The sequence below is a fragment of the Salvelinus alpinus genome, chromosome 5, assembly GCF_045679555.1.
Source record: "Salvelinus alpinus chromosome 5, SLU_Salpinus.1, whole genome shotgun sequence".
Classification (NCBI taxonomy): domain Eukaryota; kingdom Metazoa; phylum Chordata; class Actinopteri; order Salmoniformes; family Salmonidae; genus Salvelinus; species Salvelinus alpinus.
The window spans coordinates 64,659,525-64,672,534 of record NC_092090.1 but is presented as its reverse complement, the minus strand read 5'-3'; the positions used below and the strand labels follow the sequence as shown (position 1 = coordinate 64,672,534).

At 39.6% G+C, this 13,010-nt stretch overlaps 1 protein-coding gene across 1 annotated transcript; it reads right to left on the bottom strand.

The window, feature by feature from the left end:
* Window positions 1-8,059: 8,059 nt before the first annotated feature.
* LOC139576518 (T-box transcription factor TBX3-like) lies at window positions 8,060-12,282 on the bottom strand. The gene is made up of 7 exons (XM_071402712.1): window positions 11,469-12,282; window positions 11,087-11,354; window positions 10,754-10,900; window positions 10,118-10,194; window positions 9,922-10,019; window positions 9,188-9,792; window positions 8,060-9,027 (listed from the first exon to the last, which is right to left on the bottom strand). Exons 1-7 carry the CDS (start codon window positions 11,813-11,815, stop codon window positions 8,602-8,604), a joined length of 1,968 nt encoding a protein of 655 aa, XP_071258813.1. The 5' UTR covers window positions 11,816-12,282; the 3' UTR covers window positions 8,060-8,601.
* Window positions 12,283-13,010: the final 728 nt, after the last annotated feature.

Below are 13,010 nucleotides of genomic sequence, written 5' to 3'. Positions count from 1 at the left end.
TGTGTCCCTGAACAAAGGGGGGTTCAAAATCAAAAGTAACAGTCAGTATCTGGTGTGGCCACCAGCTGCATTAAGTACTGCAGTGTATGATTTGCCAGTTCTTGCAGAACTGAAGAAAATATGCGCTTTCTGAAAATGATATATATAAACTCAGCAAAAAAAGAAACATACCTTTTTCAGGACCTTGTCTTTCAAACATAATTTGTAAAAATCCAAATAACTTCACAGATCTTCATTGTAAAGTGTTTAAACACTGTTTCCCATGCTTGTTCAATGAACCATAAACAATTAATGAACATGCACCTGTGGAATGGTCATTAAGACACTAACAGCTTACACACGGTAGGCAATTAAAGCCACAGTTATGAAAACTTAGGACACTAAATAGGCCTTTCTACAGACTCTGAAAGACACAACAAAAAAAGATGCCCAGGGTCCCTGCTCATTTGCGTGAACGTGCCTTAGGCATGCTGCAAGGAGGCATGAGGACTGCAGATGTGACCAGGGCAATAAATTGCAATGTCCGTACTGTGAGACGCCTAAGACAGCGCTACAGGGAGACAAGATGAACAGCTGATCGTCCTTGCAGTGGCAGACCACGTGTAACAACACCTGCACAAGATCGGTACATCCGAACATCACACCGGCGGGAAAGGTACAGGATGGCAAAAACAACTGCCCGAGTTACACCAGGAACGCAAAATCCCTCCATCAGTGCTCAGACTGTCTGCAATAGGCTGAGAGAGGCTGGACTGAGGGCTTGTAGGCCTGTTGTAAGGCAGGTCCTCACCAGACATCACCGGCAACCACGTCGCCTATGGGCACAAACAAACCGTCACTGGACCAGACAGGACTGGCAAAAAGTGCTCTTCACTGACGAGTCGTGGTTTAGACTCACCAGGGGTGATGGTCGGAATCGCATATTTCGTCGAAAGGAATGAGCGTTACAGCGAGGCCTGTACTCTGGACTGGGATCAATTTGGAGGTGGAGGGTCCGTCATGGTCTGGGGCGGTGTGTCACAGCATCATCGGACTGAGCTTGTTGTCACTGCAGGCAATCTCAACACTGTGCGTTACAGGGAAGACATCCTCCTCCCTCATGTGGTACCCTTCCTGCAGGCTCATCTTGACATGACCCTCCAGCATGACAATGCCACCAGCCATACTGCTCGTTCTGTGCGTGATTTCCTGCAAGACAGGAATGTCAGTGTTCTGCCATGGCCAGCGGAGAGCCCGGATCTTAATCCAATTGAGCACATCTGGGACCTGTTGGATCAGAGGGGGGGGGGGGGGCTAGAGCAATTCTCCTCAGAAATGTCTGGGAACTTGCAGGTGCCTCGGTGGAAGAGTGGGGTAACATATCACAGCAAGAACTGGCAAATCTGGTGCAGTCCATGAGGAGGAGATGCACTGCAGTACTTAATGCAGCTGGTGGCCACACCAGATACGGACTGTTACTGTTGATTTTGACCCCCCCTTTGTTCAGGGACACATTATTCCATTTCTGATAGTCACATGTCTGTAGAACTTGTTCAGGTTATGTCTCAGTTGTTGAATCTTATGTTCATACAAATATTTACACATGTTAAGTTTGCTGGAAATTAACGCAGTTAACAGTGAGAGGACGTTTCTTTTTTTGCTGAGTTTATATACTTTTGTACCTGTTTCCTCCAGCATCCTCACAAGGTCCGTTGCTGTTGTTCTGGGATTGATTTGCACTTTTCGCACCAAAGTACGTTCATCTCTAGAAGACAGAACGCGTCTCCTTCCTGAGCGGTATGACGGCTGCGTGGTCCCATGGTGTTTATACTTGCGTACTGTTGTTTGTACATATGAACGTGATACCTTCAGGCGTTTGGAAATTGCTCCCAAGGATGAACCAGACTTGTGGAGGTCTACAATTTTTTTTCTGAGGTCTTGGCTGATTTATTTTGATTTTCCCATGGTGTCAAGCAAAGAGGCACTGAGTTTGAAGGTAGGTCTTGAAATAGATCCACAGGTACACCTCCAATTGACTCAAATTATGTCAATTAGCCTGTCAGAAGATTCTAAGGCCATGAGATCATATTCTGGAATTTTCCAAGCTGTTTAAAGGCACAGTCAACTTAGTGTATGGTAACTTCTGACCCACTGGAATTGTGATACAGTGAATTATAAGTGAAATAATCTGTAAACAATTGTTGGAAAAATGACTTGTGTCATGCACAAAGTAGATGTCCTAACCGACTTGCCAAAACTATAGTTTGTTAACCAGAAATTTGTTGAGTGGTTGAAAAACGAGTTTTAATGACTCCAACCTAAGTGTATGTAAACGTCCGACTTCAACTGTATCTATTGCAGAACAGCAATGATCAAATACTGTACATTTGACAGAACTTCTGATCATTGTTCTTTCCTTTGTAACTGAGTTGCAGATCTTAGACCCCTTTTTTACGAACTTTAAATATATATATCAGACACATTTCAGTTGAAGGCATTCAGTTGTACAACTGACTAGGTATCCCCCTTTCCCTTTCATCGGTGAATGCAAAATTCACTGTTCAGTGTTTTGTTCACAGAATATAACACTTGGTTTTCATCAGAAGATAAACGTGTGCAATTGCGTTCACTGTATCCAGGAATCAGTAACTACTAGTGCACAAAAGTCCCATCAGTGTCGTACAACAATGTAGGGATAGAGAATGAGGAATAATTTATAATATTTGTTACAATATTGCAGACATGCAGAGACGCAGGGAATGAAGTTGGGTTACCTCTAAGCAGGAGCATCATGCACCCATTATTCTATAGGAGGTGTGAAGTACAAGAGGATGGTTGGCCTGGAAGTTGGAGAATTTTTCAAACAGCCGAACCAGCTTTCCTCCTCATTATGCCTAATGTAAAAAAAAAAATTGTTTTAAAGTATATTTTTCTGCATAGGTTATCTAAGCATACCTCTTTACCTGTTCAATTGTCATTTCAATGAGGGTGTCATTCTGACTGTTGTAAATCACACCTCTCAATATACTGCACTAACATGCCTAGGACATTTCATCCAAATTTCAACAGTACATGGGATCATAACACACAGTCAATACAGGCACATATCATGGCATCATAAATGACACATCTAATTTGCAAAATGCATTAACTTTCAAAACTTTAAATAATGACACAAAATCAACTACCTCCCATCAAAACCTACACATTGTTATCTAATGAAAAGTTATTTCAATCAAGCGTTACACAATGACACAATAAATACTAACTACAACTATCAATATACCCTAACATAACCCTCTTGCATATGTCTGTGCCATTTGTTGATACTATAATTATAGTACGCACCATAAAAGGCAAGCAAACAAGCATGGGCTGTATTCTTTTTTCATAAAATAATTTTACCAAAGATGACCAATGCAGAAAGACTGTCACTCAAGAGCATGAATATCCAAAAACAAAAGGCTTTACAGTATTTTACATTTTTCTATTTTAATTGAGAGTGATCTTCCTCTATGGGCCCCTCTACCTCTCCTTTGTCCTTGCCCTCTGCATCTTGGTCCATTCGTGCAAACAGTAACTCAGAGGTGACCTCTTTGATTCATGAATAAGGACTCGTTGTCGATTGAACAATTATGCAAAAAAGTTTTGCACACATGCAGAAGAGGCTCATATTCATGGGAGTAATTTGTACCAGCCGTGACCAAATGTTTTAATTTTGTTTGACATGAATTACTCAACTGACTTTTGCATCTTTTGTAGAGAGTTGTGTTTACTGTTTTGCAAAAATGTGCTTAGCATTTGCATTATGTGTGACAGCAATGAGAAATGACTGACAGTGTTGCAAAAAATAATAATGTAGTGCTCATTTTGTTATGAGAGAGATCAAGGGGACCCCAGTTTCATTAAACATGTCTTAGCAATCCCGCTCCCCCCGTAGCCCCAAGATGAATGGTTCGGCCACGCTCCACTGCTTTGATTGATGCAACTAGAAATCACAAGTGTCTATGCTATATTGAACAAAAAATATGAACGCAACATACAACAATTTCAAAGATTTTGAGTTACAGTTCATAGAAGGAAATTAGTCAACTGAAATAAATTCATTAGGCCCTAATCTATGGATTTCAAATGACTGTGTAGGGGCGCAGCTATGAATGGGCTTGGGAGAGCATAGGCCCACCCATTGGGGAGGCCAGGCCCAGCCTATCAGAATTAGTTTTCCCCACAAAAGGGCTTTATTAAAGACAGAAATACTTCTCAGCACCCCCAACTTTTTGCGCATATGGAACATTTCTGGGATCTTTTATTTCAGAAAAGTTTGTGGTCATACGCACATCCTTTGATTTCAGCTCATGAAACATGGGACCAACAATCTACATGTTGCATTTACATTTTTGTTAAGTATATAATGAAAAGGCACCTATGAAAGAAAATTCCACAATTGTATCTATTTTGGGCTGTTAATGTGTATTGGTGTTTCGTTTTGTGTCCGATGCACTAGGGTGTTGTTACATATAATATGCAGCATGCATGAACAAAGTTATTGTAGCCTATCTATTCACTTCCCCTAGCTGTGAGAACCATGGCGTGAGCACGGGCTGACTTGGCATTGCTGTAGCGCAGCCGAATGTGCTTATTTTTATGAAACATTTTATCAAGAATAATATTTGTTTTGATGTATATGAAATTGTTTGGTGAAATATGCATACAAGTAGAGAAATTGCACATAATTCTGTAACTTTGGATAGTTGTACATCCAATTTTGATCATCATGATTTAGTGAATGCAAAGAACATGTATTGATCTACTGGTATTTTTAAAAGACAGTCTAACTTTTATTTTTGTGTGCTTGGACTCAAGGGAAACTATGGTTGCATGAATCTTTTTGCAGGCATTCGGGTTCCTTTTATGAATGTTTTTGCAATTTGTACAGTATAATATTGTTTTGAAGATGTAACTATGTTTTGAGAAGGTAACTTCATTTTGAAAAAGCATTTACTGTGGACACTGTTCAAAAAAATGCTTTTATATGATTGAGAAAAGGGGTTTAATGAAACATCAAGGTTATTGATATATTGGTTTGTAAATACTGCTCTCTAGTGGTGAAGCTATGTTAGCTCCCAAAACAACTTCCATTTCCATTCAAGTCTTGAGGGATATCCTACAAAGCAAGCTAGATCTACTCAGGGTTTTCTAAAACTAACCAGGTTCAGTAAGTTTCTTATTCCAGTTCAGGCTTCATTCATACTAAGACAGTGGATATTGCATGCCCCCCCCCCCCCCCCCCTAGTCGGGGTCTCAACTTACTGTTGAGAGTTCAAATAGTAGAATACACAAGGTGCAAGTTCGAAATTTTGTTGTGAATCAGCAGTTTTTCTCACTGACAGTCACTCAATTAGTCATGTCAGCTAACAATGTTTCAATTGGTAAATTAGTCTAGCCATTTATCTAAACTTGTAGGAATCATGGCCGAATACTGACCGGGCACGCAGGGCAGGGGGCTCCCATTAATTTTGTTAAGGGTCAGACACACCGAGAAATCTGAATGCCGATAGGTACTTAGCACCTCTGCCCAGAGTGTCTGCAGTTAACTTTTGGCTGTTCACATGGAACAGTTTTACCTCCGATTTTCTTTGTTTAAATACTCCAGGCCACAAGATGACAGTATGTTTGGCTTGTGCCTGTTGTAGCTAATGTAAGCTAACTAGCAAGCTGTGCTAATGTTGTTGCTAGCTAACTAGAATTTGTCGTAAGCGTTTGTTGAAACTAACCAGATGGCCACAACTAGATAACTAGCAACATTATAATTAAATCACAATGAGGGCACGACAAAGCCTATTCCCACCCAGGAGACTGAAAAGATTTGGCATGGGTCCTCAAAAAGTTAAACAGCTGCAACATCGAGAGCATCCTGAATGGATGCATCACTGCCTGGTACGGCAACTGCTCGACCTCCGACCGCAAGGCACTACAGAGGGTAGTGCGTATGGCCCAGTACATCAAGCTTCCTGCCATCCAGGACCTCTATATCAGGCGGTGTCAGAAGAAGGCCTTAAAAATTGTCAGGGACTCCAGCCACCCTAGTCGTAGACTGTTCTCTGCTTCCGCACGGCAAGCAGTACTGGAGCGCCAAGTCTAGGTCCAAACGTTTACATTTACATTTAAGTCATTTAGCTGACGCTCTTATCCAGAGCGACTTACAATTTGGAAAGTTCATACATATTCATCCTGGTCCCCCCGTGGGGAATGAACCCACAACCCTGGCGTTGCAAGCGCCATGCTCTACCAACTGAGCCACACGGGATCAGGAGACACAAACGTCTTCTTAACAGCTTCTACCCTAAGCCATAAGACTCCTGAACAGCTAATCAAATGGCTGCCCCCCATCTGTGCATAGTTACTTTAGCTCTACCTACATGTACATATTTCCTCAATTACCTCGACTAACCTGTGCCCCCGCACATTGACTCTGTATCGGTACCCCCTGTATATAGCCTCGCTACTGTTATTTTACTGCTGCTCTTTAACAATTTTTTATTTTTTTACTTCACTTATTTTCTTAAATTTGAATTGTTGGTTAAGGGCTTGTACGTAAGCATTTCACTATAAGGTCTACTACACCTGTTGAATTCGATGTTTCAGAATTGTCTCAATGAAGAGTTCGGCGTTCGACTAGCCATGTCCACCGTTATAGTATGGATGAAGCCTGAGCTGAAATGTGAAGCCAACTGAAGCTGGTTAGCTTTAGAAAACCCTGAGTAGATCTAGCTTGCTTTGTGGGATACCAAGCCGGTCTTCGAAGATGGTTAACAAAAACATGAAGTGCCTGTAGCACTACTGGACCAGGGTTGCCTAGCCCTGCTATATAGTATTGACCTCCAACCAGGTATTTCAAATCTTTTAAATAATAGCGATATGACAAAAACCAATGACGCATGAGTTGTACACACGTAATCTACTTGTTACGTTAATTTGACACAAACTGTATCCCTTTTAGCCACGCCCTTGTGGAGATCTGAAAGGGTTTGATTGGTTTAAACAATGTATGGGAAAACTTTCACTTATCAGAGGGCAGGTGAAGCTCGCACCTGTCAAATTATTTGTTATTTAGTAATACTGCACGTGCTGGTAGGCTATATATCTCCATAAATCTAAACATTAAATGCTAGTAATAACTGTGCCATTCATATTTTCTAAGATTTTATGACATTTTAATAAAACGTTTTCGAAATAAAAACTATGATAATGCTGAATGTATTTGATAAACAATATTTGTATTCAAGCATGATCGTTGAATATGAAGACTGTGTACTGTAGGCCTTTACCAGAACAACATCTAAGGGGCTAAAAAAGGAAGCATATATTTGTTAAGTATATAGGCTTATGCAATAAAGAACAATAACTTGTGTTTATAATATAAACGTTTTGGAATCATTTGTTCATATAGATCATCATATGAAACTTACGGGATAATTTACAAATATATATATATTTGCAAAGTAGTAGTTATAAGCGCTATGATAGTAAACGATTACCGTAATAGTAGGCTAGCCTAATAATGTATTTTATATACTTTTAGGCTGCAAATGTTAAAAACGCACACAGTAGGGAGGTAGGAAATTAATTTAGAACTTTTTTCGTTTTAAACCAACTGAAACCTTTCAAACATAAAATGCACAGACATGAGCATCCATTCAAGAACCTCCTCAACCATTAAAACAGAATACTTTTATTTCGTTTAACATTATTTTGTTGAGTTTATAACACGCATTCAAGAGCAGTTATTCAAATGAACAAACATGTTATAACAAAGAGCTTTGTAGGCATATAATGGGTTGTAATAAATGATAGGCATACAAGATTTTCCCCAAAAATATTGTGACAATTTATTTTGATCTACAACGCATGCACATAATTACAGCAAATAAAAATAGCTACATGTTTTATATATTTTTTTTATTTGACGTTTATTTATCTAGATAAGTCAGTTAAGAACAAATTCGTATTTACAATGACGCCTACCAAAAGGCAAAAGGCCCGGGGCTGGCATTAAAGATAAAATAAAATAAAATAAAAAATTGGACAAAACACACATCACGACATGAAATAGTTATGTTGACACTATTGTCTTACTGAAACTGCAAATGATATTGATTAACTGACCGAAGCCACGCCATTGACTTTTCAATGTTTAACAAGTCAGCAAAAACATTCCTCCATAAAAAAATGAATGGTTATATAAAACGAATTTTCAAAATTTCCTTAACTATTTTGTCAAGAACACGAAATAAATCATATTTGAACAACACACGTGCTTTGGTTGTAAAATACAGTGGTTTATTGCGGTTCATTGCATGGCTGGGCTGGGCTGAGTGATATATAAAAACATTGGGGATTTATTGCAAATAAACTTCAGTGCAATCAGTGAACAAATTACAGTATCATCAACACACAAGCGCAACCATAATTCACAGACTCAAACAATGTTATCTATTATGTATACATTCCGCATTAGAAATGTTAAAATGCCGTTTGGTATGATAGCAAACACCTCAATCTTCATTCATCAGGCTATGAAAAAAAATAGCTCAATTTGAATCAGTTTGTTAGATTTATGACCTAGGAATATGAGTCTCTGTCTTGATAGGAGTCTATACCTCTGACCAACTCTTGTATACATTGAAGCTGATCCATGCAATCCTTGTTGGATAAGCGTTTTGCCGCTGACGCACCAGAACCCTGTAGCGAGGAATCGCTGTTTACCTCTGACATAGGCCTACAGTCCAATGGAGCAGCAATCGGACTATTTGCAATAGTGTGACAATTCACGTCTCTATTAGTCATAAGGTGAATAGATGTCGGCGGCGTCGAACAGTTGTCTGGTAGGCCTACGCTATTGGGAATGGAGTATGGTCTGAACCGGGTAGGAGGGCGCACTGGGCGGCGATGCACTGGGGTTGATGCTGTGGTGGAGAGAGCAGCCGTTGCGGCCAAATAGGAGTAGGGATAGGGGAAAATAGCACCAAAAGGAGAAACCGTGAGGCCCTATATGGGAAACAAAGAAAGAGCGGTTAGGGCTGCAAAGTTTGCTGTTATTTTCATGACTTATTTTCACGACTTAAATTAGCCTAATTAATTTACGACGTCATAAGCTTAAAATCCGCCTATTGAGTAGTGTTGCTGAATTAAGAGATGATAGGCATACCTGCGATGCCATAGCATGCTGCTGAAAGTTCAAGGGTAATCCTGACATTCCTGACACTCTTTGTACAGAAGATACTGGGATACCAGCCGTTCCCATGGTGCACACTCCGTCAGATGACACAGCCATCAGCATGTGCCCCATTGCTGTTGCTGCTACACTGGATAAAGTTTCTCCCTGCATGTTGACTTGGGCATTGTGTAGGAGACGGTGAGCGACACCCAAGGGGTTGAGAATATATCTTGTCCAATCCGGTGGATAAGAATAGCAGTGTGAAACATTGTTGCGTCCTAGGCCTGTGATGTGAGCGCGTTGGTCCGTTTCCACGGTTAAAGGCTGGAAGTGTTCTGTTGCCCTCGGATCCTCTGCTCCAAAGCAACGTGTCATACCACCAGTTATGGAGTTTATATGGTCCTGTTTTGGATCCTCTGAGTCTGTTTCGGTCCTAAGTGAGTTCGTTGAAGCCCTGTCCGTTTTGTCGTGGAATGTGGTAACATTTGACTCAGGTTTCAGTTCCTCTGTGGTGGTTGAGATTTTTCGCAAGTCTTGTCCAACATTATTCCAATGTTTGCTTTCTTGACTGCTTTCGTTGTCACTTTGGCAGCCCTCTAACATGATTGGTTAAATACAATGTTGTTTGTAAACTGAGAACAAGTTGAGGCTAAACATTTTACCATTACAATATATTATGGTACGTAAGATACAAAAGTATTAAATTCGTTATCATACAAACTCACCGGTTGATTTTGCATTTCCTGCGCTTTTCAGTGGAGCCTCATCCAAAGAGTCACCAGAGGTTTCACTGAACTTTTGTATATTTATCCCCAATTGTTTCCTAATAAAAAAAAGGAACATTTTAGTAGGCCTATTGACAATTAAGAGTTTCTAAAAGTATTTAGTATTTAGATTTACATTTGTCGTTTTTTGTCTCACTTTTTTTCTCTTCTGCCATTGCCAGTGTCACGGAATCCTTTGGCGAAAGGATTGTTATCAATTTTCATTTGTGTGATCTGAAAATAGAAATGACTGTTAAGGACTGTAATGTTTCTAAACATTAGACCAGTAACTACATTTGAACACTATTAATCATAGTCTCATAGGCTATAGGCTAGTGATAAGTCAGGAGTTGGCCTATAAAATCCTTCAAACGTTTCCAACAAAATCTTTGTACCCAAGAACTTTGTAAAGGGTTTATAAGCAGTTAATAAACGTTGTGTAAATAAATTGCATATTAAAACAAAATATTTGAAAACACAAACATCAACATTTCATTACTTGCCGAATATTGAGCCTTGGGCATAATATACTATAGAGTATAGCTCGGGCTATATGTCAGTAATTAATTTAGACCTGGATTGAAGTCTACATAACTGCAATAATTGTTCATCACCATCTATAAACTCTTTACAAACCCTTTATGCATAATATATAAATGTGTGTGTATATATATATATATATATATATATATATATATATATATATATATATATAAACAATTTATATTTTTTATCAATACGAAAAATACATTGATATTCTGAAATTTCCTTTATGAAAATATGAAGGGCCTACCTTATCGTTTTGATATGCAGTTACAGCAATGAATTCTGTCTCAGAAAAGACATAGGTCATGAACGTGCTATAAGGTAGTTTGAGGATGTCATTGGCCCTCACAACGTGAAACCTGGGCTGGTATTTGTGCATTGAGTTAAGAATCGTCTGTAATTGGAGACAACATACATTTTAAATAATACATCAGGCCTAGTCATCAACTCGAACTTTACGCAGTTTAAGAAAAACGAGTCTTTCAGTTATATTTCAATATAACAATACATTAGATGAGTTAAACTTCACTGTAAATAGACTACATTATTAACACAAAACGCTAGTATTTTTGGAACTTACAAACCCATGCTTGTCCGAGATGTTGTTTGTCAATTTTAGTTTGTGAAAATTGACCACTTTTGACATCCATTGCTCGCCAGAAGCGGGACTGTCTGGGTGTATGTACATCCTCTTTGGCATCTCAGGATCTGCCTTTCCTGACACCATCCAACGGGAGTTGTGAAACTTGTACCTGAAGTCGTCGGCCGCCACAATGTCCATGAGCAAAATATATTTTGCCCTTTGGTTCAAGCCAGTACATCTTGCTTTGAACGGTGGAAACATGCGCCTGGAGAAAAGGTAACACACATCGATTCTAAATCACAGACGTATAGAATATAGGCTGGAAAAAAACGAATAACTTTATAGGCTATGGTTATTGGTGATATTTTATAACATTTACCTTCCTGATTTTGTTATGACCATTTCAGTGCCGAATTTGTGGAATTGTTTCCAAAGGTGCCTTGCATCCAAGTGAACTTTTGGATCATCCTCCGTGGCTACCGTCTCCAGCGTTTTAGGAGGACTGAGCTTGGCAGACTGGGTTGCATTAAGCGGTTCCAGCGAGGCTTTGCGGAGGATCGTTTCAGCATTGTCCGGATCCAGCATGGGATGCCTTTGCGCAACAGGCAAGTGAAGAGACCCGTGGGAAGTTAATGCAATGGCAGGAAAAAACGGAGGTTGTCGGGCCAGCATTGCGTCGAGGGTGAAATCCGAAGCAGTGTTTGGTAAAAACGGTTGGAGTGCCATATCCCCTGGTACAAGTGGATCTCTAATTCAAAAGTGAATCCTCTTCATGTCAAGGTAGGACAACCGATGTCTTCAATTATTTCTTAAATGCACACGTTTTGATATTTGGAATAGGCTATATTCAGTCTAACTGTCACATTTTCTCAAGTGTATTTCATGCTGGTATTTCGTTGCCATTTCATCCTAATTACAATGTCGCTTACCCTTTTCAGAAGACAAAAGTAGGCCTACCCATATGCCACCTATTTCAATTTTCGATTAGGCTAGTTTGTGTTAAATCCGAACAAATGTGACCGGTCGCATTCGATAAGTGCATCTCCATCTCATTCCAAGGAATTATCTTCTATTCTTAGCATTATATTAGGCTATTAGGAGAAAAACAACCCCAGAATAGAGGCAATAGCCTATCCCATCAAAGACCTAGCGTGCACTTAGCTCATGTTCTTCCTTCCCGAACTGTGCGAATATGTTACGAAGTCCGAGCCGGAGTTGATTGGCTCTTTGACACTTTGGACCTTGTATATTCCATTATGGGTGTGGTTTCACGGATCAGGTGGGTAGAGCGGTTCAGTAAGCAGTATTGTAACGTGGGGTGTTGGCTTCATATACAATTTGGTCTCTGCCACTTCACTGGTGATCAAAAGACAACTTTGCAAGAAACGTCGAGCCATATAGTCGGAGTGTTCGTGAGCAATGAAGGATTAGAGCGCACCATTGCAACTAGGAGCTGTCCACGTGCGTCTGATGCTGAAATCCACTTCTCATCAATAATTTGGCTGGGTAGACTTAATATTGTCCTATTTATATTGCCTTGCTGACATTTAAAAAGAACATAGGCTACACCCGAGAAAGTCAGTGATTGAAGAGATTCAGTGTGGTATGCAAACATACTGTAGTAGACAGTAGCCTATGTTTCACTTCACAATGAATGAGCATAAAATAGTGGACTTACACATTTTTCATAAATAAGTGTGGTTATCCAAACAACCAGCTAAAAGGCTGGAGAATGTCTAGTTATTAAAAGTGTAAGGTCTTTAGGCGAATCCATTAACTATAAGCACAACTTACTTTTTGAATTATTGGAATCATAAAGATATTTCAAGTTTAGGGCATATTTGACAACTATTATCCACTATAGGCTCATTTTAAATAAATAGGATTGACAATTAAAGTAAATGCCTCTGGCTATAATTCA

Excerpts from the sequence above, each read along its gene's own strand:
- LOC139576518 (XM_071402712.1), bottom strand. The coding sequence starts at position 11,815 with ATGGCACTCCAACCGTTTTTACCAAACACTGCTTCGGATTTCACCCTC. Across the intron at positions 10,901-11,086 it reads TCTCGGACAAGCATGGGTTT|ACGATTCTTAACTCAATGCA; the intron begins GTAAGTTCCAAA and ends CTCCAATTACAG. Across the intron at positions 9,793-9,921 it reads AGGAAATGCAAAATCAACCG|AGGGCTGCCAAAGTGACAAC; the intron begins GTGAGTTTGTAT and ends CAATCATGTTAG.